The sequence below is a fragment of the Typha latifolia genome, chromosome 1 (assembly GCF_019914945.1).
Source record: "Typha latifolia isolate L0001 chromosome 1, TyphaL0001v2, whole genome shotgun sequence".
Lineage (NCBI taxonomy): Eukaryota > Viridiplantae > Streptophyta > Magnoliopsida > Poales > Typhaceae > Typha > Typha latifolia.
In genome coordinates this window covers 1617772-1643036 of record NC_133086.1, presented here as the reverse complement: position 1 = coordinate 1643036, position 25265 = coordinate 1617772, and the positions used below count along the sequence as shown (strand labels likewise).

General features: G+C 38.3%; 5 protein-coding genes across 9 annotated transcripts; 4 read left to right on the top strand and 1 right to left on the bottom strand.

Annotated features, from left to right (window-relative positions):
- The first annotated feature begins 3193 nt into the window (after nt 1-3193).
- On the top strand, nt 3194-3703 carry LOC140795120 (E3 ubiquitin-protein ligase ATL6-like). Its single transcript, XM_073147519.1, has one exon. The coding sequence runs from the start codon at nt 3194-3196 to the stop codon at nt 3701-3703; it is 510 nt and encodes a 169-aa protein (XP_073003620.1).
- A 484-nt stretch (nt 3704-4187) lies between these two features.
- LOC140795080 (RING-H2 finger protein ATL8-like) lies at nt 4188-4751 on the top strand. The gene has a single exon (XM_073147452.1). It carries the CDS (start codon nt 4188-4190, stop codon nt 4749-4751), a length of 564 nt encoding a protein of 187 aa, XP_073003553.1.
- A 3260-nt stretch (nt 4752-8011) lies between these two features.
- Nucleotides 8012-11960, bottom strand: LOC140780432 (heat shock 70 kDa protein 8). Of its 5 annotated transcripts, none has more exons than XM_073125993.1 (3): nt 11860-11948; nt 9618-10050; nt 8012-9509 (listed from the first exon to the last, which is right to left on the bottom strand). In XM_073125993.1, the coding sequence occupies exons 2-3, from the start codon at nt 10047-10049 to the stop codon at nt 8322-8324; spliced, it is 1620 nt and encodes a 539-aa protein (XP_072982094.1). In that variant the 5' UTR covers nt 10050; nt 11860-11948; the 3' UTR covers nt 8012-8321. The 5 variants fall into 5 exon arrangements, with proteins under 5 accessions (XP_072982094.1, XP_072982093.1, XP_072982092.1 ...); XM_073125992.1 differs by lacking the exon at nt 11860-11948 and adding an exon at nt 11705-11722; XM_073125991.1 differs by having other exon boundaries at nt 8012-10050; nt 11860-11960.
- Nucleotides 11961-13287: 1327 nt separating this feature from the next.
- On the top strand, nt 13288-17354 carry LOC140780439 (uncharacterized). The gene is made up of 2 exons (XM_073126005.1): nt 13288-14111; nt 16736-17354. Exons 1-2 carry the CDS (start codon nt 13389-13391, stop codon nt 17132-17134), a joined length of 1122 nt encoding a protein of 373 aa, XP_072982106.1. The 5' UTR covers nt 13288-13388; the 3' UTR covers nt 17135-17354.
- Nucleotides 17355-19948: 2594 nt separating this feature from the next.
- On the top strand, nt 19949-23601 carry LOC140800697 (sugar transport protein MST4-like). Its single transcript, XM_073155480.1, has 5 exons — nt 19949-20235; nt 21184-21503; nt 22212-22336; nt 22418-22706; nt 22921-23601. Exons 1-5 carry the CDS (start codon nt 20097-20099, stop codon nt 23557-23559), a joined length of 1512 nt encoding a protein of 503 aa, XP_073011581.1. The 5' UTR covers nt 19949-20096; the 3' UTR covers nt 23560-23601.
- The last annotated feature ends 1664 nt before the right edge of the window (nt 23602-25265 follow it).

Here is a 25265-nt window from a genome sequence, read left to right as displayed (position 1 = left end):
TGTGCTACTCGCCTACTCCTAGTAGGACTCAAACACGTACACGCACAAACTCCTCTTCTACTCCTACTTTGACCCTCAGACTCGCAAAAAGCTATAAAAGCAATCCTGCTACAGTTACCCCTCCTTGATCTCTGTTCCTCTCATGGCTGTTTCTCTCGGCTACTCTCTAACCGGGGCCAACACCTTCGTCACCGTCGCCGCTCTCTCCACATGCACCGTGATCGTTGTTGTCATCTTCTTCCTCCTCTGCTGCCATCGTCGTCGTCAGCGTCGTCTTGCTCTGCGAATGCAACAAGAGCCTCCAGCGTCCGTCAACGTCGCAGTCTTCAATCCTATTGCTTGGGATGAGATCCGTATTGCCGTCGAATTAGCCGAAATCGGCAATCACGAGCGCGTCGCGAAGATCCCGGCGACGATCTATTCCCGCGACGGCGACGGCGAGATATGCGCGATTTGTTTGGAAGAATTGGCCGGCGGAGAACGAGTAAAAGTGATGCCAAAGTGCAGGCACACATTTCACGACGGCTGCATCGACCAGTGGCTGGGCAAGCGTTCGGCGAGATGCCCAGTTTGTAGGAACGTTATAACTGAGAATGAAACTACTCTCGAGCGATGAGATATGACGTTATCATCTGCTTGCTCGATCCGGGATTGTTGTAGTCGTGTTGGATTCTTCATTCTTTATTATTTACCGAGTAATTCTGATGGCCTATATGAGTGTAGATCAAATTAAATACAAGTTAGTTGTTTCATGAATCCATGCAGAAACTTTAACCTTTTGGGTTATGATTTATATATATATATTGGAATATTACACACTACAGCAGATCGATATGTAGCTAGCATTATATCATCGTCAGCGATCTCTTTTCTTTGACGATAATGATTTAAAATCATCTTGAGAGGCATTAAATTAAGTGATATGGGTAATTAGCCAATAATTTCATTAGATTTAAATCATATGAGATTAGAAAGAGAAAAAGAGTTTAAAACCCTTCACAACTCTCAAACTTAGGCACAAATACTCACTCAATACTGTTGGCTAAGGGCACACACATCTCTAAATCATCTTCATCAATGAGAATCTTAGACTAAAAATAAGATACAACGTACGTGGAGCGGGTAAAAATCCCAATAATCATTTGTTTTATAATAAAATAATTAAAGAGGAAGGGGAAAAAAGAAGCTATAGAATAAAAGAAAATCGCGTAGATTGCTGATCGGACTAGAAGAAGAATATTGTCTAGGAAAGGTGTCGCACGTTTGACCATCCGATTGGTATTCTCTAGTGATTGTTGTTTTCGTTTGAGGAACTCACCTTAACCTTCGAAAATTAAATTGGATACCATGACACGATGATGCATGTCAAAAGTGTTTTATAGAAGGTTTGTAGAATATTTATAAGCATAGCCTTACTTGTAACAATTAGATACCATTAGAACATATAATACAAAGGATTTCTACAGCCTGAGGGGGAGAATATGAAGGTGTTTGACATCGCCGTTGGAGGAGGAGAAATGTTGGGCTATTTGGTTGAGGAAGAACATAATAGGGAGGGTTAGTGAAAGTTAATGAGGAAAAAGACGGGAGGAAAGACTAGTTTGAATTAGGAGGATAATTTGGTACATAAATATTATTTGGATGGCTAGTGAGTGCCATAAAAGAATTTCGTGAAAGAAATTTAGAAGGTGTATATTGGCATAAATTCATGCTTGGAGAGCGAGAAATAATTTAAAAGATATAAGTAATATCTGATTATATAATTTAAGGGGTTAAATTGAGTATAACAAAAACATGATGTAGAATAAAAAAATATAATATCTTGTTCAATTTTCATATAATATTTTAATATTTTCTAACTTATTCTTACCTTACTCGTGTATGATTTTTGGAGATTAAACCAAAGTAGTTATAACTATGTTAATCTTCTTGTTAGGATTTAAGTGTTGATAAATATGTATAAAATATTTTTAAGTATTTTTATACATGTATATAAGCATATCTCTAAGTTTTAATAAGATTTGGTTTAAATATTTTTAAATTTTGAATAATTTAAATCACAATGTTCACATTGTTTGTTGTGGAGAGTTATATAAGATCATACTTGACTTGGATTTGATTTTATTTCTAAGATATATTTATCTTCTCTTTGAGAGAATTCGTGGAAAATCTATGAAGAGATACTTATCTTTAAGAAGTATATAAAGTAATTTAATCTTAAATTGAAGATCATCTTCTAAAGAAGCTATCTATCATTATCTTTTGAGATCATTTTTTGGAGTCCATTAGAAATTACTTCTTTGCTTTAGATGAAATATGTTGAATCATTCTCAACTCTATGTATTTATATCAGATTTAAAAGAATTACGTCTCGAAGGTCATTAAGACGAAAAGGTAAACCTCGAGTGTCACTAAAGTTTGAAAACTTATCACGAAAAATAATGTGTTGCAACATTTAACGAGTAAAACTAGTACAAATTGAGTCAAGGGAATCAGCAAGTAATATGTAAACTTCTTGTTAACCGCTATAAGTTTTAGTGATTGGTTTCGATCCGAATTTGAATTCGTAGTTTTTTACTCAACTTGAAATTTTTTTCACGTAAAAAGGTTTTGTGTTTATGATGTTTTTTTCATGCTTTATATTTCTCATATTATTATATATAGCGTACGATAGATCTCTATCTTTTAGCATGATTTTTATATTTTTCAATGGGTATTAGAGCATACCTAAGTATTCACATAAGTTCATAATTTTTTTTACTTATAATTATTATTTAAAAAGCTTAATCTAATTATTTTTTTTATTAGAAACCAGTGTTTTAATTTATCTCTAAGGTGCATGCTTTGAACACTAAATACAGTTCTATAATTACATTACCCTGATAGTTATGTTAACTTATATGTACTTATTAAGCAAACAAATTAAATTATTAGAAAAATAAATCAATAGAAGAATAATTAATTGTGTAGGATTAGATTTCGAACAATAACTTAATCCTAATACGGAAGCTCTCCTACTCCTGAAGTTACCAAAATAGCATCTCGGCAACGACTACGAGATCGATTAATTAGGAGAGGTCTCCTACTAGAACTCGGCACTTGCTTTGCATATCTGTATAATAGCTCGGTTCTTCTTTCCTACAAGTTTACAACCCACCGGTATTTTTCACTACTTTGTATTCTTTTTTCTCTCATGGCTACTCCTACTCCCGTCGCCTCTCTCGCATTACAAGCTCATGGCCCATCGGCCGACCCATCCTCCGAAGATAGGCTCATCGCCTTGATCACCTTGATCGTCTTCATAGCCATCCTCTTCTTCATCTTCGTCGGCATTATCGCCCTCCTCGTCGGCGCCTGCTTTCACCACCGCCGCCGCTGCCGCCACTGCCGCCACGAACCGCAGCCTTCTGCGCTGCCACCTAACCCGACGCATGATGACAGCCCCATCCAAACTTTTGCTGGCAACGTTAACCCCGTCGAAGCGATTCCGATCACGGTCTATTCTTGCCACCGAGGAGACGCCGTTTGCGCGATATGCTTGGAGGAGTTGGTGGCCGGAGAGGAGGTGAAGGTGCTGCCGCTGTGCGAGCACGTGTTCCACGCGAGCTGCACCGATCAGTGGCTGGCGGAGCGATCGGATGTCTGCCCGCTTTGCAGGGGCAAAGTATTCGAGGAGAAGATTGAGGTGGTGGTCATTGTATAGTGATATATTTTTATTCAGCTGGCTACGTACTACTTCATATGTCTGTTTTACACGTACAGTCTCTTGGGATATTTTTCCCCTTCTTTTCAATAATTTTTGGTTTTAAACCTTATATTCGAAAGAACAAAAAGATCAGAATACCCAAGCTTAAAAGAATAGAATGAAAAGAGGGGGTTGCCATAAAGATTTTCCTTAGTTTTTTGGCATGAGATTAACCTGCGACTCGGTCAAGACTCGGTAACTGGGGTTATGAATAGAGTTGGCCCAAACCAAGGAACCTAACAAATGGAGTCGGACACCCCCGACCCATCCGTACATTCTAGAACTAGGGCTCGGAGAGTCGCAATATATTTTATTTTGTCCGAATTCTTCTCCTAGTAGGACTCGGACAGTCACAACCCCTATAAAACAAATTGGATCTTCGAGTTTTTTTTATCCCCCAACTGCTACGCTACACACACTTCTCCTCCACTCTGTTGCTCTCATGGCTACTTCTTTCGGGGTTACTTCCATCCCTTTCGTCCACGCCGGTCCACCGACGACCGCCGCGAACAACCCCTTCTCCTACTCGGAGCTCAACACTTTCATCACCATCGCCACCGTCTTCGCATGCATCCTGATCGCTGTTGTCGTCTTATTCGCCATGTCAGTCTACGCCTATTTCCATCGTCATCCTCGGCTAACGCAACAAGAGCCTCCTGCGTCCGGCGACGTGATCTTCGATTCTGTTCCTTGGGATGAGATCTTTATTACCGCGGAATTAGCCGAAAGCGGCAATCGCTGGCGCGTGGAGAAGATCCCGGTGACGGTCTATTCCGGCGACGGGGAGAGCGAGATATGCACGATTTGCTTGGAAGAATTGGCAGGCGGAGAAGGGGTGAAGGTGATGCCAAGGTGCAGGCACACGTTTCACGACGGCTGCATCGACGGGTGGTTGGGTGTGCATTCGGCGTCGTGCCCAGTTTGTAGGGACGTTATCGCTGAGAAAGAAAGGAGAAAAGACGACATGAGGATCGACATTCCAATGCAGGACGGCCAAGAACAATGACATCGGATCTTTTCATCGATCCTGGATCGTTGTCTTGTTGAATTCTTTGTTGTTTTATTGTTTACCGGTTACGTTCTTGACGTATACATCTGTGTGTATTGGTGGCCAAATCAAATTAGTAATGAGTTATTTCTTGTAAATATTGTTTCTTCAATTCAATGGCGCTATTAATTAATTAATTAATTGGTTGGAGTCAATCATCTACCCATATGTTCTTTGAAATTATGTTGCGATCTCTTCTAAGAGCTTGAGAGGGAGAATGAAATAGGTATCCGAGACCAGAATTTTTTTCGCAAGGAAAGCCTGCATGTGGGCGAAATTAATTAATGATATAAAAAATCTTAGCTGTATTGGTATATAGTGACATAATAATAAATGTTTATTAATTTCTCTCTGGAAGAAAAATTAGTACACAAATTGAGAGGAAAAAATAATTGACACAAACTCCCACAGTATATATAACGCTAAAATGATTTAAGCTATATGGTATGAACTTCGAGTAATTGGTTGGAGAGATGTAAATGAAATTACTACCAATTAGTTTTTGCACCTCTAATTAAACTTAAACTTGCAATTATTAACATGTCCTGAATAAACTACCTGTGATGATAGATTGTTAGTAGGAAAATTCTTTTTACCTCGCTTCTGTGAATTTAAAAATTAAGCTGTCAGACAATGAACGATGGTTTAAATTTAATTTTTTTTAAAAAAAATGAAGATCTTTCGTTTAAATGGTGGCAAGAGGAACACGGATTCAAGAACGCTCGCTTTGCCTGCCATAATGTGAACTAATTAGATACGGATTTAAAATATTTTATAGTATAACAACTCTTTTGCTAGAACTTGGAAACGTTTGTGCTACAGTTTGAGTTCGAGTGGGTTCATTTTTGATGAGTTTGTTTATTAATTTCGAATTTTGATATCTGGGTATTTTGATACGCGTCGAATCCATAAGCAAATCGAATTTGAATCGGATCTCCGACTCCTACTCAATTTCTGAAACCATTACAGCGGTTAAAAATAAGACCGAATTCGAGTAGGAGTGAGATTAATAACGGTTTTCTACGCGGGTGTGTTAGAAACCTATAAATATACCTCTCTCACTCTCTCAGCTTTCCCATTGCGCTCCTTCTCCTTGTTCTCTCTCTAATCAGTCGTTGCTCTGTTCTCGCTTCTCTGTTTCTCCTCGCTTCGCAAGTGTAAGGAGAAGATAGAGAACCATGACGGTGCCGTCGGAAATCCACCTTCAGGTCTCGTTCTCGGAGAACTCGTCGTTGACGATGGCGGAGGTTAAACTGGTCGTCTCGAGGGTTCATCTCTACAGTGGAGTCGAGGAAGTCACGCACCGTCTCTCCTTTAGCCGACCCACAAGGGATCTTTGCCTTCGCGGAGCCGTGCAGCTCGCCGTCTCCTCCACGCTCGCAAGGGTCCGCCACCCGGTCGCCGAGGACGTCGTGTTCTGGACGAACACCATCTCTTCGTACGTCTACTGTAAGGCTACCGCGGCCGATCAATCCGGGTACAGCTCTTTGACCGTCCTTGCGAAGATTAAGATCTTCGATGCGCAGCGGCTTAGCAGGGTCGTCCAACCAATAGCTTTGGTGCCCTTGCTGTATTTCCAAGAATCAGAGCTGATTGGCCGGTTGCTGCTGCTGCCGCCATCCGCCGGCGAGATTCGCCGTGTGCCTCCACAGCGGCGTTCATCTCCCATCGACACGCTGGTAAGGTTCATATATAATGGAGGAGATGGGTCTGAGACGACGACGAATTGCGTGATCTGCCTGGATAATTTTGAGCAAGGATCGAAACTGACCAAGACGCCGTGCTCCCACGTCTTCCACGAGCTGTGCCTCGAGCAATGGCTGCGCCGGATGCGTACGTGCCCGCTCTGCCGGTCCTCTCTGCCGGCGGAGACGGAACGAGTTCGTCTGTAGATTTTGTTATACTCTGTGGTTTTGTTAGTGATATATACTGTGTTGGTAGAGAACATTATGCTGCACTGCTGGGCCAGAAAGAACTGATTCATTCTTCAAATTCTTGTCAGAAGACCTTTTTTGTTATTTTGTTCAGTCTGCTATATATATATATATATATATATATCTACTGTTGTTGAGCAATTGAAATGAAAAATTCCAGATAGTAAAACTTGTTCCTCAGCTTGTGGCAGCCTTAGATAAATACTGCAATGTGGTGTTAGTTTGTAGTGCATGCTGATCTTTAATCACTTAACAGATCTACAAACAGTTCATCTTGTTTGAGCTCACATTACAAGGAGTAAATATTATTAGCATTCGACATAAGAACCAGGAATGTCTCTCTATTATTTCTGATATTATGTTCCAATTTGATGTCAATTTGTAAATTTTGATCCCCACTCACCGTTGTTGTTGACCTTGGGGATAAAGAAATGGAAGAAACAGAATTTCTTCCCTTTATCAAACTAAAACCCAGTACTAGGGGTGTAATTCCCTTTATCAAACTAAAACCCTGTCTTGAGTTTTTGGATTATTCCACGAAAAGTTTTTTTAGTTCATAGAGATTCTGCACACGTGCCCATCTCTTCTTAATCCACAATCTCCAATTCCATTGTTTAATCTCGCAAGGCTAAGAAGATTCAAGCATTTAAGTTTGTATGAAGCTAGAAATCAAGCTTGACTTGAATCTAGCAATTCTTGACAGCCCCCTAGCCATCCTAGACAATTTTAATTTGATTCAATATCTCTATCGGAGATACACTTCAAATTAAATTTAATTATCGATCTCTATCTATTATCAATTTTTAATTTAAATTAATTTTAAATAAATAAGAGATATATTCAAGTAATTAAAAGAAAATGAGCAGTATGAAATTGAAAAGGATATATATATATATATATAATATGTAATATATTTTTTAAGAGAGTCTATATATATATAAAATTTGTTAAATAGTCACTGGATTAGAAGGATACATATATATATATATATATATATATATATATATATATATATATATATATATATATATATATATATAAGCGATTTTAAACTTTAGAAGAGTCAAAATATAAATAATCTTTTTTTGTTAAAAAAAAGACATGCAAAACATACTATTTTTTTAACTGAAATTATAATTAAAACATAAAAACCAGTAGTATTCTTACTATATTCTTAAATATATCAATTCTCCTTTACGTAGATATCAAAGGATAGGTAAGAAGCCCCGAGGAAAAGAGACCTCAACAACATTTATATAAGAAGACCAGCACACACAACTCACGTTACAAAGACTCATTTTATTAGCACTGGATAAGAAGCAAGACAACAAACACCTTCATGAACCAGAAACACGAATGCTAAGAAAAAGCACCGATGTTGTTCCCCACTCCCACAAGTTTAATGCACAGAAATGACGAGGCATAGACATTAATACACAAGGCGGATTTACAAGCAAGAAAGATGAGAAGTACTACTTAATCACCATCACACTGAACAAGCGAAGGCATCTCTTGAACCATTGCAGTGTTGCCGGTAATATTAGCTATATTCTGGAGGTATTTTAAACTGTCAACTGGTAAAAGTAAGAACGTTCTACTGCTGCGGCTTCTTTGGGATTGTGGCCAAGCCCAGTGTTGCGCCATACATCTCAGTAAGAGCCTGCCCACACCAACTCTGGCCCTCATCCAATGTTGGCATTCTGACCTCAATGAATGGCGAAACAGCTTGTTGGCTTCCCGCTACAACTACACCAGCCAAAACTCTAAGAACATTTGAAGCGTCAATGTCCATGCAAACATTAATCTCAGCAGTCCCCTTTGGTGCTGGTGGGATGCCTGTGATCTTGAAATAGCCCAAGAGTGAGTTTTCTTTGGCACTCTTTGCTTCACCTTCATAAACAACAATTAGAGCTTCAGTTTGGTTGTCATGTGCTGTTGTAAACAACATATCCTTCCTGACGGGGATTGCTGTATTCCTGTGTATGATTGTCGCTATACTGTCGCCATTGACATGGATACCAAGGCTTAGAGGGGTTGCCTGGATGGTTAGCAGATCCAAACTCCCTGAAGGATCAGTTATCCCCAAAGCTATGGCTCCTTCAAGTGCAGCACCGTATACAGCCGCTTCTAATGGCTCAATGTCCTTGTAGGAATCTTCTTTCTTGCACAAACCCAGCACTAGATCTTGGACTTTAGGGATGTTAGAACACCCTCCCACTAATACAACATCATCTATATCTTCTGCAATTAACTTGGCATCATGTAAACACTGTTTTATGAGCCTCTCACATTGTTCAAAAGCTATTCTATTTATCTGCTCAAATTCTGAACGGTCCAAGGTTCTCGATATTTTTACCCCACTACCCACATCCACATTGATGTGGACACTCGGCTGGCTAGACAACCTGTGAATTGCATCTTGTGTTGTAATACGCAGTAAACCCATTGGCTTGATCTTCTCCACACTACGGTCATCACAGAAGCTGTCAAAATTGGGCAAAAGATGACGCATGACATTCTGAAGTACATCTTCTCCACCCAAAGTGCAACCCGATGACGCTTTTATTTGAGAAACACCTCCAGCAGTTGCAGTTATAGCAACATCAGTATATCCAGCTCCCATATTAAATATAAGTGCAACTTTTTCACAACCACTTCCCATATTTTCATTTAAATACTTTTGCTGCTGCTGGGCATATAGAAGTGCTACAGAAGTAGGTTCTGGCATTAACCTCAGTACATGTAATCCAGCAATTGCACTGGCTCGTTCAATCCTGGTCTGCTGAAAGCGATTGAAAGAAACAGGAATTGTTAGGACAGCATTTGTAATAGGATGCTTCAGTTGCATCTCTGCCATGCATTTCAACTCCAATAAGAAGATGGCAAGAACCTCTTCAGGGGTGGTAGATCGCCAAATATTATTCACCAATGCTGCAATAAATGGCCTGGCACCAATATCCAATGTTTGCACCAGAAAGGGAAGGGACTTGCTGGCATGAACCACTGGGTCAGTATCCATTCTTCCTATCAGACGCTTCATATTAAATATTGCACTTCCTGAAAATATCTCTCCTTCATCATGACCAAGTTCCTGACTAACTCCTCCTGAAGGAGTGTCATCTTTGAACATCACATATGACCGCATCAACTTTTGGTTTCTGGTGTTCCTGAGCAGTTCAACTCTTGCACCATTCCATACTGCAACACTGCACTTTGAAGTTCCAATGTCAATACCAATTGCAACATTAGCAAAAGAAGATTGTGCTTTGTCATTGCCGGTGGTTTCACTATCGGATGCAACAGTGTAGAATTGCTCAGCCATCCTGTGGGATGAGCGTAGTTATTGGCAATCAAATGAAATAACACAATTAAAGAGAACGGCATAGCAGAAATTTGAAAATATAATTCCGAAAATGGAGTATAAATATTACTTCAATATTGCCTGACTCAGGCTACTATGAAGCAAAACCACAAAAGAAAACTTGTATTCATGACTATATTGAGGTCTCTATTGGTAGAAAGATACAAAAACTGTTAGCAATTGCTGGGAGAAGTAAAACAGAGTCAATCTAATGAAGTTATAAAAGAAGGAAACCACGGGGGATTAATGACTCAATGCGAGAAGAAACGAGAAAAGATGCAATGGTTTTCAAGTTAACGGAGAGTGTGATCATACATAAATAAGCAAGTCAGAAAAGAACTTTGTACTACTTGAAATAGTTGAAACCAAAGACTATTCTCTTGCTGTATAGGTTTTATTCTTATCATTTCCTGACTGAAATAAAATCTGTCCAAATATTAGGAATATGAGAAAAGGCTTATAAGAATATTTCAGTATTCACATGTGCTGCCTAAAAGTATTCGATCATAACTTATGGTTGGAAAAGGAAAAAAAACAGCCCAAGTGAAACAAGAATAATGATTCCTTTTCCATCCATCCTCCCAATCCAGTTTGTCACTTTGTTTCTTCTTCTTTCTCATTTAGTCAATGCACTCCCCTTCTCTCCAAACACCAAACGTCATTAGGAAGGTCAAAAATGTTACTATGATATCTACTCGTCTGTTTCTACTCCTAGGAATGAAGACGCACCAAAACACTTGAATAATGAGCAGTATGAATTTTCTGAATCAGCACCTTCTACCAACTTTCATCATTTAAGCCCATTGCAACTTAAAATAAGAATTCTCATTTAATCCAATTTGTTTGGTTTTTTGCTAGATTCGATTACCAAGCTAGTACAACGAAAATTACATAAGCTCCATTTTGCACAGCTATAAACAGAGCATATAAAAGGAGAGTCATAAATGGAACACAGGACATATTGCAAGGAAATTAATTACGGATCACATTACTTTCTAATACTAATAAGCATGCTCTTCGTCTAGTCCTTGACTCCTTTCAAGACATTTCACCTTCATCTTCCAACAATTCAAACAGAGCATAGAAGAGAAAGAGAATCAATAACAAGGTATTTAAGAGAAGGAATTAAACAAATCACGTAAAGAAAAAGGGAAAGATAGATAAATTATTAGTTCACATGCAAGGTGAGTTAAATAGGCGCACTTCTAGAGTATCTCGGGAGAAAACCATCTTAAGGAATCTCATGTAGATCCAATTAGTTATAGGCTGTGTGTAGAATTCCTCAACAAAAAAAAAATTATAAAAGGATCATTACTTTGCTACCTTATCTGTAAAAAAAAGCCTTTTAAATTAAGAAAAATTGAGAGGGAAAAAAAAGAAGCATTCAGAAGTATCATTGTGGATAACAGAGAATAGAATTCCTATTTAACAAAACCAATACAGAATACCTTTCCCCATCAAAAGCAAGGAACACTCGTCACCGATTGATAAGCAACAACAGAAGCAGCACAAGAGATCAAACACACAGGAAGCTAAAAAGGAGGAGCAAATAAACAATCAACAATATGAGCTTTAGCTGACATATAATGCACAAGAGTTTCAGCAAGAGGACCAACAGAAGCACATCCATGAACAGACTCAACATGACCTCCACTACCATCATGCACAAATATATGCAGTAATTGGGAAACAGAGCAAGGCATAATAGGAAACGAAAAATAAAAACAGCGGAAAAGAAATAGAAGAGTGGAATTTGATAGAACTCTCTTACGTGATAGGAGAGGAGAAAGAAATCTTTGGTGGGATGACGGTGACACCCTGCTCTATGTAGAAGAAAGGGCGGTGGGTTCTGGAGAGAGCGAGAACGAAGTCTCGGTTTCGAGAAGTGTCAGCAAACCGATATGAATGAGCGGATTGGGTGCAGCACGATTGAAAGAATTCGCTACATCAGTTGTACTTGCCGATTGTTAATTGGTTGCCACACTACTCAGTCCGTGTATTAACAAGTTTTCTTTACTTGTGTTTGCAAATAATCCTACCCTAATACGTCCCAGACTCCTAAAAATAATTATTATAAAAATTTACTTAAACTACTCGGGAGTTACCTTTCCCTTGACCTAGGAGGTCGTGTGTTTAACTTCAACTCCAAATAATATCGTGGATAAATTATTTGGTGGTCGGTGGTTTGGTGGCTTTAGCTCAATTCAATTTATGGCCCGGCAGTACGGTTAGCTTGGATGAATAGCTTGGCAACGCAATAGTTTAGAGCAGGTTTCAGTGGCGTTTGGTTCGCAGCAATTGTTCAGCGATGCATATAACTTGAAGCCTATACTAGGTAACTAAAAGCTCGACGAGGCCTAAGTATCTATGTATCTAAAGATGATTGGTCTTTTGTCTAGCCCATATCTAATTTTCGAGCTCATGAATAATAAATAAAAAATTACTTAAACTTGCTTTAAAAAAAACTTAAACTAACAAAACTCTACTATATTACCTTCTCCGATACCGAGGAGATTATGGGTTCAACTCCAATCCTAAATAATATTATGAACAAATTATTTTGTGGTTTAGTAGTTTGGTGTGGTAGCTTGGCTCAACAACTCGACTCGATTGATAACTCAACAGTGTAATTAGCTTAGAAGAGCAGCTTGATAGCTCGACGACTTGGAATAAGTCTCAATGATGTTTAGTTCAGAGTAATTGTTCGACGACCCATATGATTTGAAGTCTAGATTATGCAGCTTATTGTATTAGTTAAAAACTTAGTAAGGTCTAAGTGTCTCTAGGGAGTGTTAGCCATTTATCCAATCTATATCTAACCTTCAGGCTCATGAATGATAAAAAAAAATTACTTAATAATTTGATGACTTAACTCGGCTCGACTTAGTGACCGGGTAATAATAATTTAAATTATAAATTAGATGGTTTAATATACTGATTAAAACTTAGTAAAGTTGAAGCATATTTATTTTATATTAGGGAGCAGTTAGACATTTTGTCTAGAAATAATTTTTTTCATCCGAAATAACTATCCCTGCATTGCGACCACTATTATTTATATAAAAACCATTATTATTTATTAACCCAAATACTACACAGGCCAATTTGGAGGCCTTGTGAAACAATTAAGCCCAATCATGACCCACTAACTACACATTCATAAAAAACGGAATACCCGCCATCTAGAAGTCTCGTCTACGTTGGGAAGCTTCTGGAACCGAGATATCCAAGAATTTTAGCAAGACATTTTGCTTCCTTTAATCGTTCTCCGATCTCTCTCGAACAGTCTTCCAGAACCCGATGGATCTGCTCAAGCGCGAGCTGCAGCGCAAGCGGCGGATGCTGGAGTCCGACTTCGGCGGCCGGAAGCTCCTCAAGAGATCCGAGATCGAGCAGAAGGAGATCCAAAAAATTCGCGAGGAGGAGCACCGCTGCCTCCGGTCCAAATCCCCTCCCACCGTTGCTTCCAGTCATCAAGTTTCAATCTATGAAGACGACAAGAAACTCGAAGATCCCGCCCTCCCCCGGCTAGAAGTCATCCGCCGCCTGCGCCTCCTCAAGCAGCCGGTCACCCTCTTCGGCGAGGATGACGCCGCCCGCCTCCGCCGCCTCCGATCCGTCATCGAGTCAGGCCCCCTCGAGATCGACGCTGAGATGACGGAGGGCCAGACCAACGACTTCCTACGGGATATCTACGAGCTCCGCAAGAACCACAATGTTCCTATAAATGGTAAGTTCGGTGCTTCCGGTGATCGGGAGGATAAGGAGGTCGGTGGAGACGGTGCGGCGTCGGCGGGGGTGGAAGGAGATAAGGATGCGAAGCGGATGAAGGCGGAGTTTGAAGCGCTCTGCGATGAGGACAAGATTCTTGTTTTTTTCAAGAGGCTTCTGAATGAGTGGAACCAGGAGGTGGAGGAGATGCCGGAGAAGGAGAGGAGGACGGCGAAAGGGAAGGCGATCGTCGCCACGTATAAGCAGTGCGCGCGGTATCTGGAGTCGCTGTTCAAGATGTGCCGGAAAAAGGTTTGCCCGTTTGATCTCGCGATTGTTGTTTATCTATTTGGTGTATTTTCTTAGTTAGTTTCTTCTTTCGGATGGCTACTAATTTAGAATAGATGCTGCTTTGGAATCTTATAACTTTAGTTGTCACCTTAACTCTAGGAACTCCAAGCATCATGTAGTTGTCACCTTTAATTCTAGTTTTAATGAAGTCGAAAACCGTGGAGATGTTATCTATTGAGTTATGAAATCAAGGATTCTTGTAGTCCAATAAAAGGACATTGCACGACGAGAATGAGAGGGTGAAGATAAGAACGAATTATGAGAGTTTTTTAATGGCTGACAATTAAGGATTCTGTACTATTAATTCATAGCCGGGGAAGGGGTCATTATCTGTTAAACAATCAAACCTGAAACAGAAATAAGCGTGACAATCCATATGCAGTCATGATCAAACATCAACCATCTAATGCGGTTGGGCCTTTATATGACTGGGGATGACTAGCAAGTAGAGGTCTCTTGACTTCTAATCGATCTACAGCTGGCAAGTTTGTATGCTAGCTTTTAGGAATTGATATAATCAAGATTTAGACCTATATCATGTCATTTGATTGATGATCCTATGAAGTTTTCAATATTTAGACTGAATCACATGCATGTCGGGTGCCTCATATGTTGTCCTTCTCAGTAATTTGGGTTTTTTCAGACTAATTTTTATGGACCTAGGTGGCATATTTATGACTTTAGAATGAGTGAAGGTTCTAAGCCATGGGACTCTTCTAAAAGGTTGTAAAAAAAGTGAATTATGCAGTATGCATGCATTAGTTGTAGTAGAATGTGAAATTGAACTGACAATTTTCTTTTTCCTATGAATAGGAGTGGGATGTGATGAACTTCCCGATATCAACTTGATGTCAAGATCGCAGGAATGATAGACTTGTTGCTGCCCATTGGAATTTCTATATTACTCTTTCTTTTACTGGTACTTTTTTCATTCACCTGTGGTCTCCCAGTCTAGGCCACTTTCATGCTTATCTGACGGTGGTCATTTCATGCCTTCAATTATGATTTATCATTATACTCTCAGCTAATCTTATGATACTAATTGGTTGCTTTAGCATTCTTTATTATTGGATGGTTGCTAGCCTTCATAGATAGGAAAGAAAGAGTTGATTAGATAGTAAACGATCTAATGCTGGTCATATTTCTTTTAGAGACAGTAGACTTCTAGCCCTGAATGAGTTCAGCATCTCCTATGAAATTCTAATTTCTGGCAATTGGATTAGAATGATGGACCTATTCCCAATCTCGAGTTTGAGGCTGTTTAAGCATGATTTAGTACTCAAATTCAGTTCTCTGGTAGTCATTGGGTAATGTACTCCCAACATGATTCCTAACTTCTCATGTTTGATGTTTTTTCTCTCCTTCCCTTTCTCTCTTGATTAAGGTTGGGGATATTGCATTTCCAAGGTCATAAAGTGCCCTTGAAAGAAGAAATGTAATGAAATTTCTGTAGCACTAGAGCTCTATTGTAATTTTTCCTCAGGTTTGGATTTATAAGTAAGTTCATCCTATGTTTTTTCCAGTCTTTTCTTTCCTCCTGTTGGAGAATGTTTTTTGCTATATCCTTCTTTCTTATGAAGATCAGAAAAGGGTCATATTTTATTCTTTTGAAAATTTAGTTTCTGCACTTTGTTTCATATACTGCTGCACATGCTGATCCATTTATGTTGACCATATAGCTTTATCTCAATAAATCTTGTATAGAATGGTTTTTGGATAGAAAAGAAATTGTAAAAAACCTCTGTGGACAAAAGGCACAATAAAATTGGCATACAATTTATGTCACTAGCATGTAAGTTCTCTGGTCATTGGCATGTAGATAGATAGGGTCATGTTTTGTTCTGACCACTAGTAGTTAGAAACTTAGAATGGTGGATGTGGCATGATGGCCCTTATTAGCATTTTCATTATGGTTGTCGCATTGTTATCATCATTGAAGCATCTAATTAATCAAATAATGAAGCAAAAGTCTAAGGATTATAATTCTCTATATGTTGTTTGCTCTATGTTAATATATTTCCTGATATTAATCTTGGAGAAGTCCAATCATAGTAGTGAAAGATTTCTTTGGTAGCAAAATTGGTGTAAACTTTTTCAGGTGTTGCATAAGGTTGATATTATACATCAACACCATATAATCTTGAAAATTCTCTTGTTTTAAGCAGCAGGTTAAATTAGTTAGTACAAAGAAGCTTGTAACATCAATCTTTTCCATTAATAATGATTGGCATGTTGGCTGTCTTTAACGAAGCTAGGTTTCCTTTTCTCTTGTCTATTCTATGTTTGAATCCACTACCTATGGTATAACTAGCAGTGTTCAATGTTAGTGGGTCTGTGGTACCACACATATGTAATCATATATATATATATATTGACTACTAGGTAGGTGTACTGTGACTTATGTGTTAGCTTGTTTCTTGACCATTGTTTTACCTTTGGTTGTGTGAAATTCTTGAAAGAAACCATTGGATTTATTGCTTCTTGATCTTATGTCTCATTTAGTCAGGTAAGTATGCTATTTTATGTCACTTATTCAACATTATATTTGAATAAGCATGTAAAGATGTTAGTTATTCCTGTTGCAGACTCTTCCAGATGACATTCGACAAGCACTGCTGGTGATCGTCGAGTGCTGCAGGAATCGGGATTATTTGGCTGCAATGGACCAATACATCAAGCTAGCCATTGGAAATTCACCATGGCCAATAGGTGTGACAATGGTTGGCATCCATGAGCGCTCAGCTCGTGAGAAAATCTACACAAACAGTGTGGCACACATTATGAATGATGAGACCACTCGCAAGTACCTGCAGTCAGTGAAAAGGCTTATGACATTCTGCCAAAGGCGTTACCCAGCAGATCCGTCCAGATCTGTCGAGTTCAATAGCTTGGCAAATGGCAGCGACCTGCAGTCGCTCCTTGCAGAACAGAGGTCCAAAATGTCGAGCTCTGAAGAAAGGATACAATTAGTTCAGGCAAACTAGTACTAGTCTATTTTTCTAAAGATGTTCTAATCTCTAGACTATGCATCCTTTGCTGCCCTGTTTTGGTAATCAATCTTGTAAGTCTTCTAGCTCTGACAATGCCGAGTTATGTCTGTCAACCGTTGATGTATGCTTGTGGTAATTATCGAATGTCCATGGCCTTTCTGTTGTATGAAACGAACATTTGATTCGTTAGCATATGTGCTAAAAACCTTGAATAGCTTGGATGGCTGGGTCTCTGTTTTTCTTATCAGTCGAAGCGTTTTAAAATGTCATGGGATTGATAACATCACAATTCATGACGACCATGTCTCAGGTTTTGCTTATCCATCGATAAAGCCAAGAAGCAGTAAATAAGTTGTTAACCGTCAGCACCTTACCTTTATACCTTTTTCAATCTTTGCTTGTACTTTCTTTAGGCATATCACTCTTGAACATTCCATCAGCAAAAGAAGTTATTTACACTGATGCAGTCGGCTTGCACTCCTGAGATGACAGAATGGAAAGCCACATCTTTGGCTTAATGTTCCAGTTCTCGCTTTGGATTCATGTTTCCGTAGTTGCTAACAGCGTCATCATCAGTCACAAGTGGAAACAACGATTGGTTCAGCTGTTGAAACAAGCAATCAAGTAGCCAAGAAATTTCTCTATCACCAAAATCTAATACAAAACAGGGCAGAGTTACCTGGCAGTTTACCGAGCAATTCTAGTAAAATTAATAGATGACCGAGGTAATATATTTGTTTGATTTTAACTTAAGCGATATTGTGGAAAAATTATTTGATTGTTTAGTAACTTGGTGGCTTAGTTCAATGGCTCAACTCGGTTGATAGCTCGACAGTGCGGTTGATTTGGAAAAGCAGCTCGGCAGCACGACGATTTGGAGCAGATCTTGGCAATATTTAGTTCAGAGTAATTGTTCGACGACGCATATGACTTGAAGCCTAAATTGAACAGTTTACTATATTAGCTTAAAAACTTAGTTAAGTATAAATGTATTTGTATTTAAGGAGAGTTGGTCATTTATTCAGCTCATATTTAGCTCTCGGGCTCATAAATAATTAAAAAATAATATCTTGACAGTTTAATAAAAAATCAATATTAAGAAGGTACTATTCAAATTCTAGACAATCGGAACATTCTCATCGTCTTTGTATTCTTGCAAATAGCTTTTAAGGTCTATTTGCAAGATTTTTGGATTTCAGTTTGAAGTTGTACTAGAAGGAAAATACCTAAACCCGAAATTCATTTGTTACGATTGAAATTGTCAAGATTTCTAATTTTGATTTTTAACATTCATTCTAGAAAATGATAGGCTAAAATTATTTTATTTCAGTCTAAAATATTTATCTTCTCTATTCTACAAAATTGAAACCAACTGAAAACCAAGACTTCAAACCAAAATTGCTAAGTATTTATCTCTGATTCCATCTACTCAAGTTTATAAGTAATGAAGGGTATTTCTAGAGGAACGAAGACTTGGCTAGTGTCTTTTTCATTGGTCTCTTTCTCTATCAATTTGATACACACAAGCTAGTACTTTTCTTTTATACATAAGAAGTTGTTCGGAAAGTTCCATTCTACAGAGTCGTGAAGGTTATCGCAAGTAAATTGGACAGCGTTACAAGAATAGTGACTCAGTTATATAATATCTAACCAAAATGTTACTGCATTAGGAGGTCGGACTCACTAAGTTAAAATGATATCAGAGTTTAAATCTTGTTGGAACTTTTCTGTCTTTTTAAAATATAAAAAATCTCTCATTTTAGTCAATGAATAATAGTATTTAATAGTTAGCTCTTGTAGCCATCTTTTTAAACATTATTTACCGATCCAGTTCATCCATCAAACTTAACATTAAAAAGAGTTTTGTTTTTAGTGTTAAATTTGACGAACGGATCATATTGATGAATAAGTGTACAAGGAAGTCCACTTTAGTGAAAACTTTTCTTCTACTCACAATGTGAAAATTAAGGAAGGGCAAGACAAGAAGGACTCAGGGAGCAGTTAGTTGCATGGCATGCATCTCGTGTAGTTACTCCCAAAGTCGTGAGTTCTTACCGATCTCCTCATCCTACCCACCCCTCAGCAAATAGCGAGCCCACAACTGGCCTAATGGCTTGCATGGAATCTTAGAGCTGCTAAAATTCCACACGCCGCCTTGCTTACTTTAGTTTGAGCTGATGTTGAAAGTCAATGCCGACACTTGTTTTTATCAAATAAGGGTCAATGTCAACGCTCGCGGGCACAGACACGACGGGAAGAATATTTGATGGATCCATCGATTTCAATTAGAGCGTTAAATTTGCATTTGACTGGGCGGCCATCAAGAGGTCTTTAGAATGAGACTAGGATCGAGGTGATCGATAGTAGACTGAAGAGAAGAATTTCATTTATTTTCTTGACAGGGGAATATAAAGTAGGATAACGAAAATTATAATCCCTACTTCATTGTCATTCTAACTATAATTACATAAGATATCATATATATATATATATATATATATATATTTTGCTGTTTACCTAACTCTTGATCTAATCCATTGTATAGATATCTACCCTTTGGACTAGTACATATGATTCTTAGACTAACTGTTAGTTTTCTAAATTCTATATTATAACTTAAGGACTTGTCATTATCTAAGGCTTAAGAAAAGTTAAAGAGTTGCTTCAAAACCCAACCGCACATTGATCCTGATTAAAATTATGCACTAGTCAGTCAAGTCAATTAATCAAAGTGGTAGCTTAAACAAATTCAACGGAGACCACCAAGGTGATTTCAATATATGCTTCCATGGTTTGAGCTTTTCTCTTACCCCAGGCTTTCAAAATATTGGAACTCAGCCATTACTCTTTTCTCCTTGGTTCCTCTAGCTCTTAGTGGTCACTATACTTCTCATGTTCTAAGATCAACGGGATATACAACTTGTCTTTCAACTGTCCGTTCCTTAGATCCGTTCAGATGCAGATCGGAGGGTTCTCGATGGCGGCTTGGCCGGTCGACACTCAATTAGAGGCAGAACTCACACCAATAGTGATAACTTCGTCCATGATGGCCGCCATCGGAGGAATGATGTTTGGATATGATGTCGGTATCTCAGGTATGTAAAAGATATAGAATTTTATCTTTTCTTGCTGGTATTACTATATATTAAGAATATGCATGATGGTATCAACTTGTGTTACTTAATTACTCCTCATTCTCTAATGAAAAAGTAGTATAAGAGAGTATATGTTTTGGCCAATTCTCTTAAACAAACTAGCTCGTTATCATCAATTAAAAGAATCCAAGTATCAAGAACAACAAGTTTGTTTGGTATATTTGTGTTTATGCCAACGAAAAAGAAAAATTATAATAGCTGTTTGTAAAATTAGGACTTTTTTTTTCTTTCGATGAACTAAATCTAGGAAGTAGGATTCGTTTTTCCCTTCAATCCGTATGGTTGTTCTTTCTGTGTAAACTGATCTGGGATTCAATCGATCTTGATTCGGTTGGCAAAATGGGATTTGATCCCATAACCAATTGATCCAAAGCATGTATAATATAATATTGTGCAATAAGAGCATGGCAACAATAATAAGTTGCCACATAAAATATTTATAGGAAGCCAATATTGTATGACAATAATAAAATAAAATATGAAATCTAGTCTCTCAGTTTGCCGTACGTACATGAGTTTATGTAGTACAAATGGATATTAAACTCAGATAATAGTTAATCTATCTGGGATGATTTAAAGTCTATACACTCTATATCTTGTGTGATGAATTTATTAAATCTCTATAAATATGTCTTAGTTTGAGGGTTTTGCTTTATTGTTGTTGTTTTATTGCGAGATTAGATGGACGATTCATATAACAAATAATATAAGATCTAAAAATTCAATGATCCCAACAATATTCGTTTATATATCCAAGAAAAAAAAAGACCACCAACCAAAGTGGTCGGTCAGTAGAAAAATAGTATTATTATTATAAGAGAACACTAGACTTTATATCCATGTGAAAGATAGTCTTTAGTCTAATGACGAATAATAATAATGTGAAAGGTGGTGTGACCTCAATGGACGGTTTCCTCATCAAGTTCTTCCCTGAGGTGTACAGCCGGAACCAAGAGGAAGCAGATAGCAACTACTGCAAATATGACAACCAGGGGTTACAACTGTTCACCTCTTCCCTATACCTCGCCGGCCTCACGGCGACCCTCTTCGCAGCGTACACCACTCGCAATCTCGGCCGGAGGATGACAATGCTCATCGCTGGCGTATTTTCCATCACCGGCGTCATCTTCAACGGGGCCGCGCAGAATCTAGCAATGCTAATTGTGGGCAGAATTCTTCTTGGCTGTGGTGTTGGTTTTGCTAATCAGGTATACTCTAACTCTTTAATATGTTATATAAACTCTTTCACTTATTTCTTTTCCGTCCAACTAATCTAAACTTTCGCATATAGTATTCAAAAGAGTAGCATCCAGTTTGATTCCCAGATAAAGAAATAGTGAATAAAGTGCATTCAGTCTTACTTTTGCGTTAATGTGATCCTTAACTTGTCATTTATTTATCATCGGTGGTGGTTGGTTTGCAGTATAGAATAGAACGGTGTAATAATTACCCTGTCAAGTTGCATAATTTAATCTATTTTGGACTAAACTTATTTTCCTTTTTCGAATTTTATTTTGTATTATTGTGCCCTAGCTCCTGAACTCATGTCCAAATTAAAAGGAGGACAAAATGATCAAAATAATTATATTTCTATTAAATACATACATATATATATATATATATATATATATATATATATATATATATATATTCTGAGAGAAACTTCATTGGACAAAATAAAATTAAGTTTATAGAGTTAAAGTAATTTTTGTTCAAAGCTGCAATAATTTTTTTTTCAAATAGAAAATATATAAATAAAGTTAACTTTGGATTGAAAAACCTAACCGTTACAACTTACTTAAAACTGTAGGGAGAGAACTAATTAAATTGATTTTAGTCTGAAGTACATAGAGTTAAAATGTATTTAATCCTGTAATTTTCTTCTCAAATTTTGCCGACAACTATACATATTGCAGGCTGTTCCTGTGTTCCTCTCGGAGATAGCACCGACCAGAATCCGTGGAGGTCTCAACATCTTGTTTCAGCTCAATGTCACCATTGGCATCCTCTTTGCCAACCTCGTCAATTATGGCACTTCCAAGTACACATCTGATCACCAACAATTTCGTTATATATACTTGATGTTACATAATTAATTGATATATATATATATACATAACAGGCTTAACCCATGGGGCTGGCGGTTGTCGCTCTCCCTCGCCGGCATACCAGCAGTCCTCCTTACCCTCGGGGCGTTGCTCATCGTCGACACCCCCAACAGCCTCATCGAACGTGGCCACCTCGACGAAGGCAAGGCCGTGCTCAAGAATATGCGCGGCACCGACGACATCGAGTTCGAGCTCAACCAACTCCTCGAGGCCAGCCGCGTCTCTCATCGGGTCAAGCACCCTTTCTGCAACCTCCTCCTCCGTCGCAATCGCCCACCGCTCATCATTGCCATCCTTCTCCAGGTACATTATGAGATGGAATCGTACATCAGTGGGCAATTCATCCCGTTCGATAAATATATATACTTACATTTGTTAACCAAATCTATAATCGGGAGTTGTTTCCATCCGATCTGTGACATGCCAAAAATGAATTTGTTTGAATCTTGTATTTTTTTTTACTATATATTTACAAAGACTAACGGCGCCGGAAATATGTTTTGCAATTTGGATGCAGATCTTCCAGCAGTGCACTGGCATAAACATGATCATGTTCTACACGCTGGTGCTCTTCAAGTTGGTCGGCTTCAAGAGCAACGCCACCCTCTACTCCGCGCTGATCACCGGGATGGTGAACGTGCTCTCGACGCTGGTCTCAACCTACTTAGTCGACTGGGTGGGCCGTCGGCTCCTCCTCTTGGAGGCCGGGGTGCAGATGTTCCTTTCCCTGGTGGTGATCACCGTCGTGTACGGCGTCAAGATCACCGACCACTCCGACAAACTCAGTCAAGGATACGTCGTCCTCGTCCTGGTCATGACGTGCCTCTTCGTCTCCGCATTCGCGTGGTCATGGGGCCCGCTCGGATGGCTCGTCCCCAGCGAGATGTTCCCTTTGGAGACACGGTCGGCCGGGCAGAGCGTGACCGTCTGCGTCAACTTGCTCTGCACCTTCGTCGTCGCCCAGGCGTCCCTCCCTACGCTGTGCCACCTCAAATATGGGGTCTTCGCCTTCTTTGCCGGGTGTGTGATCGTGATGTCGCTCTTCGTGCTCTTCTTTCTCCCGGAGACGAAGAACGTGCCGATCGAGGAGATGACGGAGAGGGTGTGGAAGAAACATTGGTACTGGAAGAGGTTCTTGGACAGTGATGATAATTAACATGCATGGACTGCAGCACAAATACGATACGATTGATGACTACGCTGAATCCAAAACCACAATTAACCCGGAACTAATATTAGAATACCAATCACCTTCTTCAAAATTAACTTAGATTTTCCAAACTAACATTTATTGCCCTAGGTGACGTATTTATGACTTCAGAATGGCGTGAAAATTCTCCATTCATCTCAGCTCCAAATGTCTAACTTTGGAGCCCCGTTTGCTCCGTTGGGGCTCTATATTGGATTGTCAGCTCTAAATTTAGAAGTCCCATTTAGATATTTAGAGACTATTCTAATTTTTTTTTAAAATTCCAAACTTGTCCTAATATAGACATTTTTTAAAAAAATTCGTTTGTATATATTAATTATTTAATTTAGTGTACAATTAGTTTCATCAATAGATTTTTAACAAAAATACAATTATAGACTTTAAAATGAATCTAATATTAAACTAATTATTCCATCAGTGCCTCACCTTTTGTACCCTTGCAAATTTTGCTTGTTCTTTCTTTAACCATTTCATTTACACTGATGCAGTCAGTTTGCACCTAGAGATCGATGACACCAATAGGAAGCCACATCTCTGGACTAATATTTCAGTTCGATCTCTTTGGCAATGGCTAGTTAGTGGTTAATTCATGCATGTTTCCCCAGTTGCCAATGGCATGCATCACTTTCTATCACAAGTGGAAATCAAGTCAATTAATTTGTTTAGCCGTTCAAACAAGCAACCATATTTGCCAACAAGTACAAGAATATGTCTCTTTTCCACTACCATTTTTGAATCAATCTTGCAGAGACTTTTCCAGTCAGTCTTAGTGCTGGAACTTTTCCGTTGGAAATCGATCTCCGTCCATACACAGTTACCGGAAAGCTCGACCTGATCAAAGAAAAATCACGAGCCAAGAAATTTTGTCTCCTTCATTTATATCTTTCTCACTAAAATCCAATAGAAAACGAGGAATAACTGCTCCCAGTTTAATGATCATTCCTTACTAAGAAGGTAGTTCTCAAGTTTTAAATCGTTCTCATCCTGACTTCTATCCTTGAGTATCGCTTAAGATCTATTTGCAAGATATTTGGAAAATATTTATCTCCGATTCCATCTATCTCAAGTTTATTAGTAATGATAAATATTTCGAGAGGGAACAAAGACTTGTCTGGTTTCTTTCTCTTTGGTCCCACTTTTTCCTATCAAATTGATAAGCTCATCATATTTGACTGCGGAATTAGGAAAAATAAAAATTGAGATAAAATAAGAAGATAAAGAATTTTTTTTTAAAATTTTTTATTAAGTGTTTGAATGGATAAAGAAGAAGAAGTGTTAAAGATAAAAATAAAGGTTATAATAAATTTGATCGTCCTGATAGGGAGATAAAAATAATCAAAATGATGTTATTTTTTCTCTTTTGGAGAAAGATAGGAAATAAGGTTAAAACCTAATATAAATTGTAATTTGACTTTCTATTATGATAATTTTTATAATTTCTAGGCCAAACAATAATTTAATGTAATCCAACGTAATTTACATAATATAAATATAATTATAAATAACATAACAAATGAACATTCCATATATGAATACATTGTCACTATAAACATATTCTAGCCTTTTATCTCAACTAACCAAATACCCTTGTACGTAAAGTTCTGACCCTACATAGCCTTGAAGGTTATCCCACGCGAATAACGTTACAATAA

Bases quoted from the DNA above. Each gene is read 5' to 3' on its own strand.
- LOC140795120 (XM_073147519.1), top strand. From the start codon at position 3,194: ATGGCTACTCCTACTCCCGTCGCCTCTCTCGCATTACAAGCTCATGGC.
- LOC140795080 (XM_073147452.1), top strand. From the start codon at position 4,188: ATGGCTACTTCTTTCGGGGTTACTTCCATCCCTTTCGTCCACGCCGGT.
- LOC140780432 (XM_073125989.1), bottom strand. From the start codon at position 11,100: ATGCTTATTAGTATTAGAAA. The intron at 10,051-11,080 runs GTAATGTGATCC...CTCATCCCACAG, and splicing joins ATGCTTATTAGTATTAGAAA to GATGGCTGAGCAATTCTACA.
- LOC140780439 (XM_073126005.1), top strand. From the start codon at position 13,389: ATGGATCTGCTCAAGCGCGAGCTGCAGCGCAAGCGGCGGATGCTGGAG. The intron at 14,112-16,735 runs GTTTGCCCGTTT...TTCCTGTTGCAG, and splicing joins TCAAGATGTGCCGGAAAAAG to ACTCTTCCAGATGACATTCG.
- LOC140800697 (XM_073155480.1), top strand. From the start codon at position 20,097: ATGCAGATCGGAGGGTTCTCGATGGCGGCTTGGCCGGTCGACACTCAA. The intron at 21,504-22,211 runs GTATACTCTAAC...TACATATTGCAG, and splicing joins GTGTTGGTTTTGCTAATCAG to GCTGTTCCTGTGTTCCTCTC. The intron at 22,337-22,417 runs GTACACATCTGA...TATACATAACAG, and splicing joins GTCAATTATGGCACTTCCAA to GCTTAACCCATGGGGCTGGC.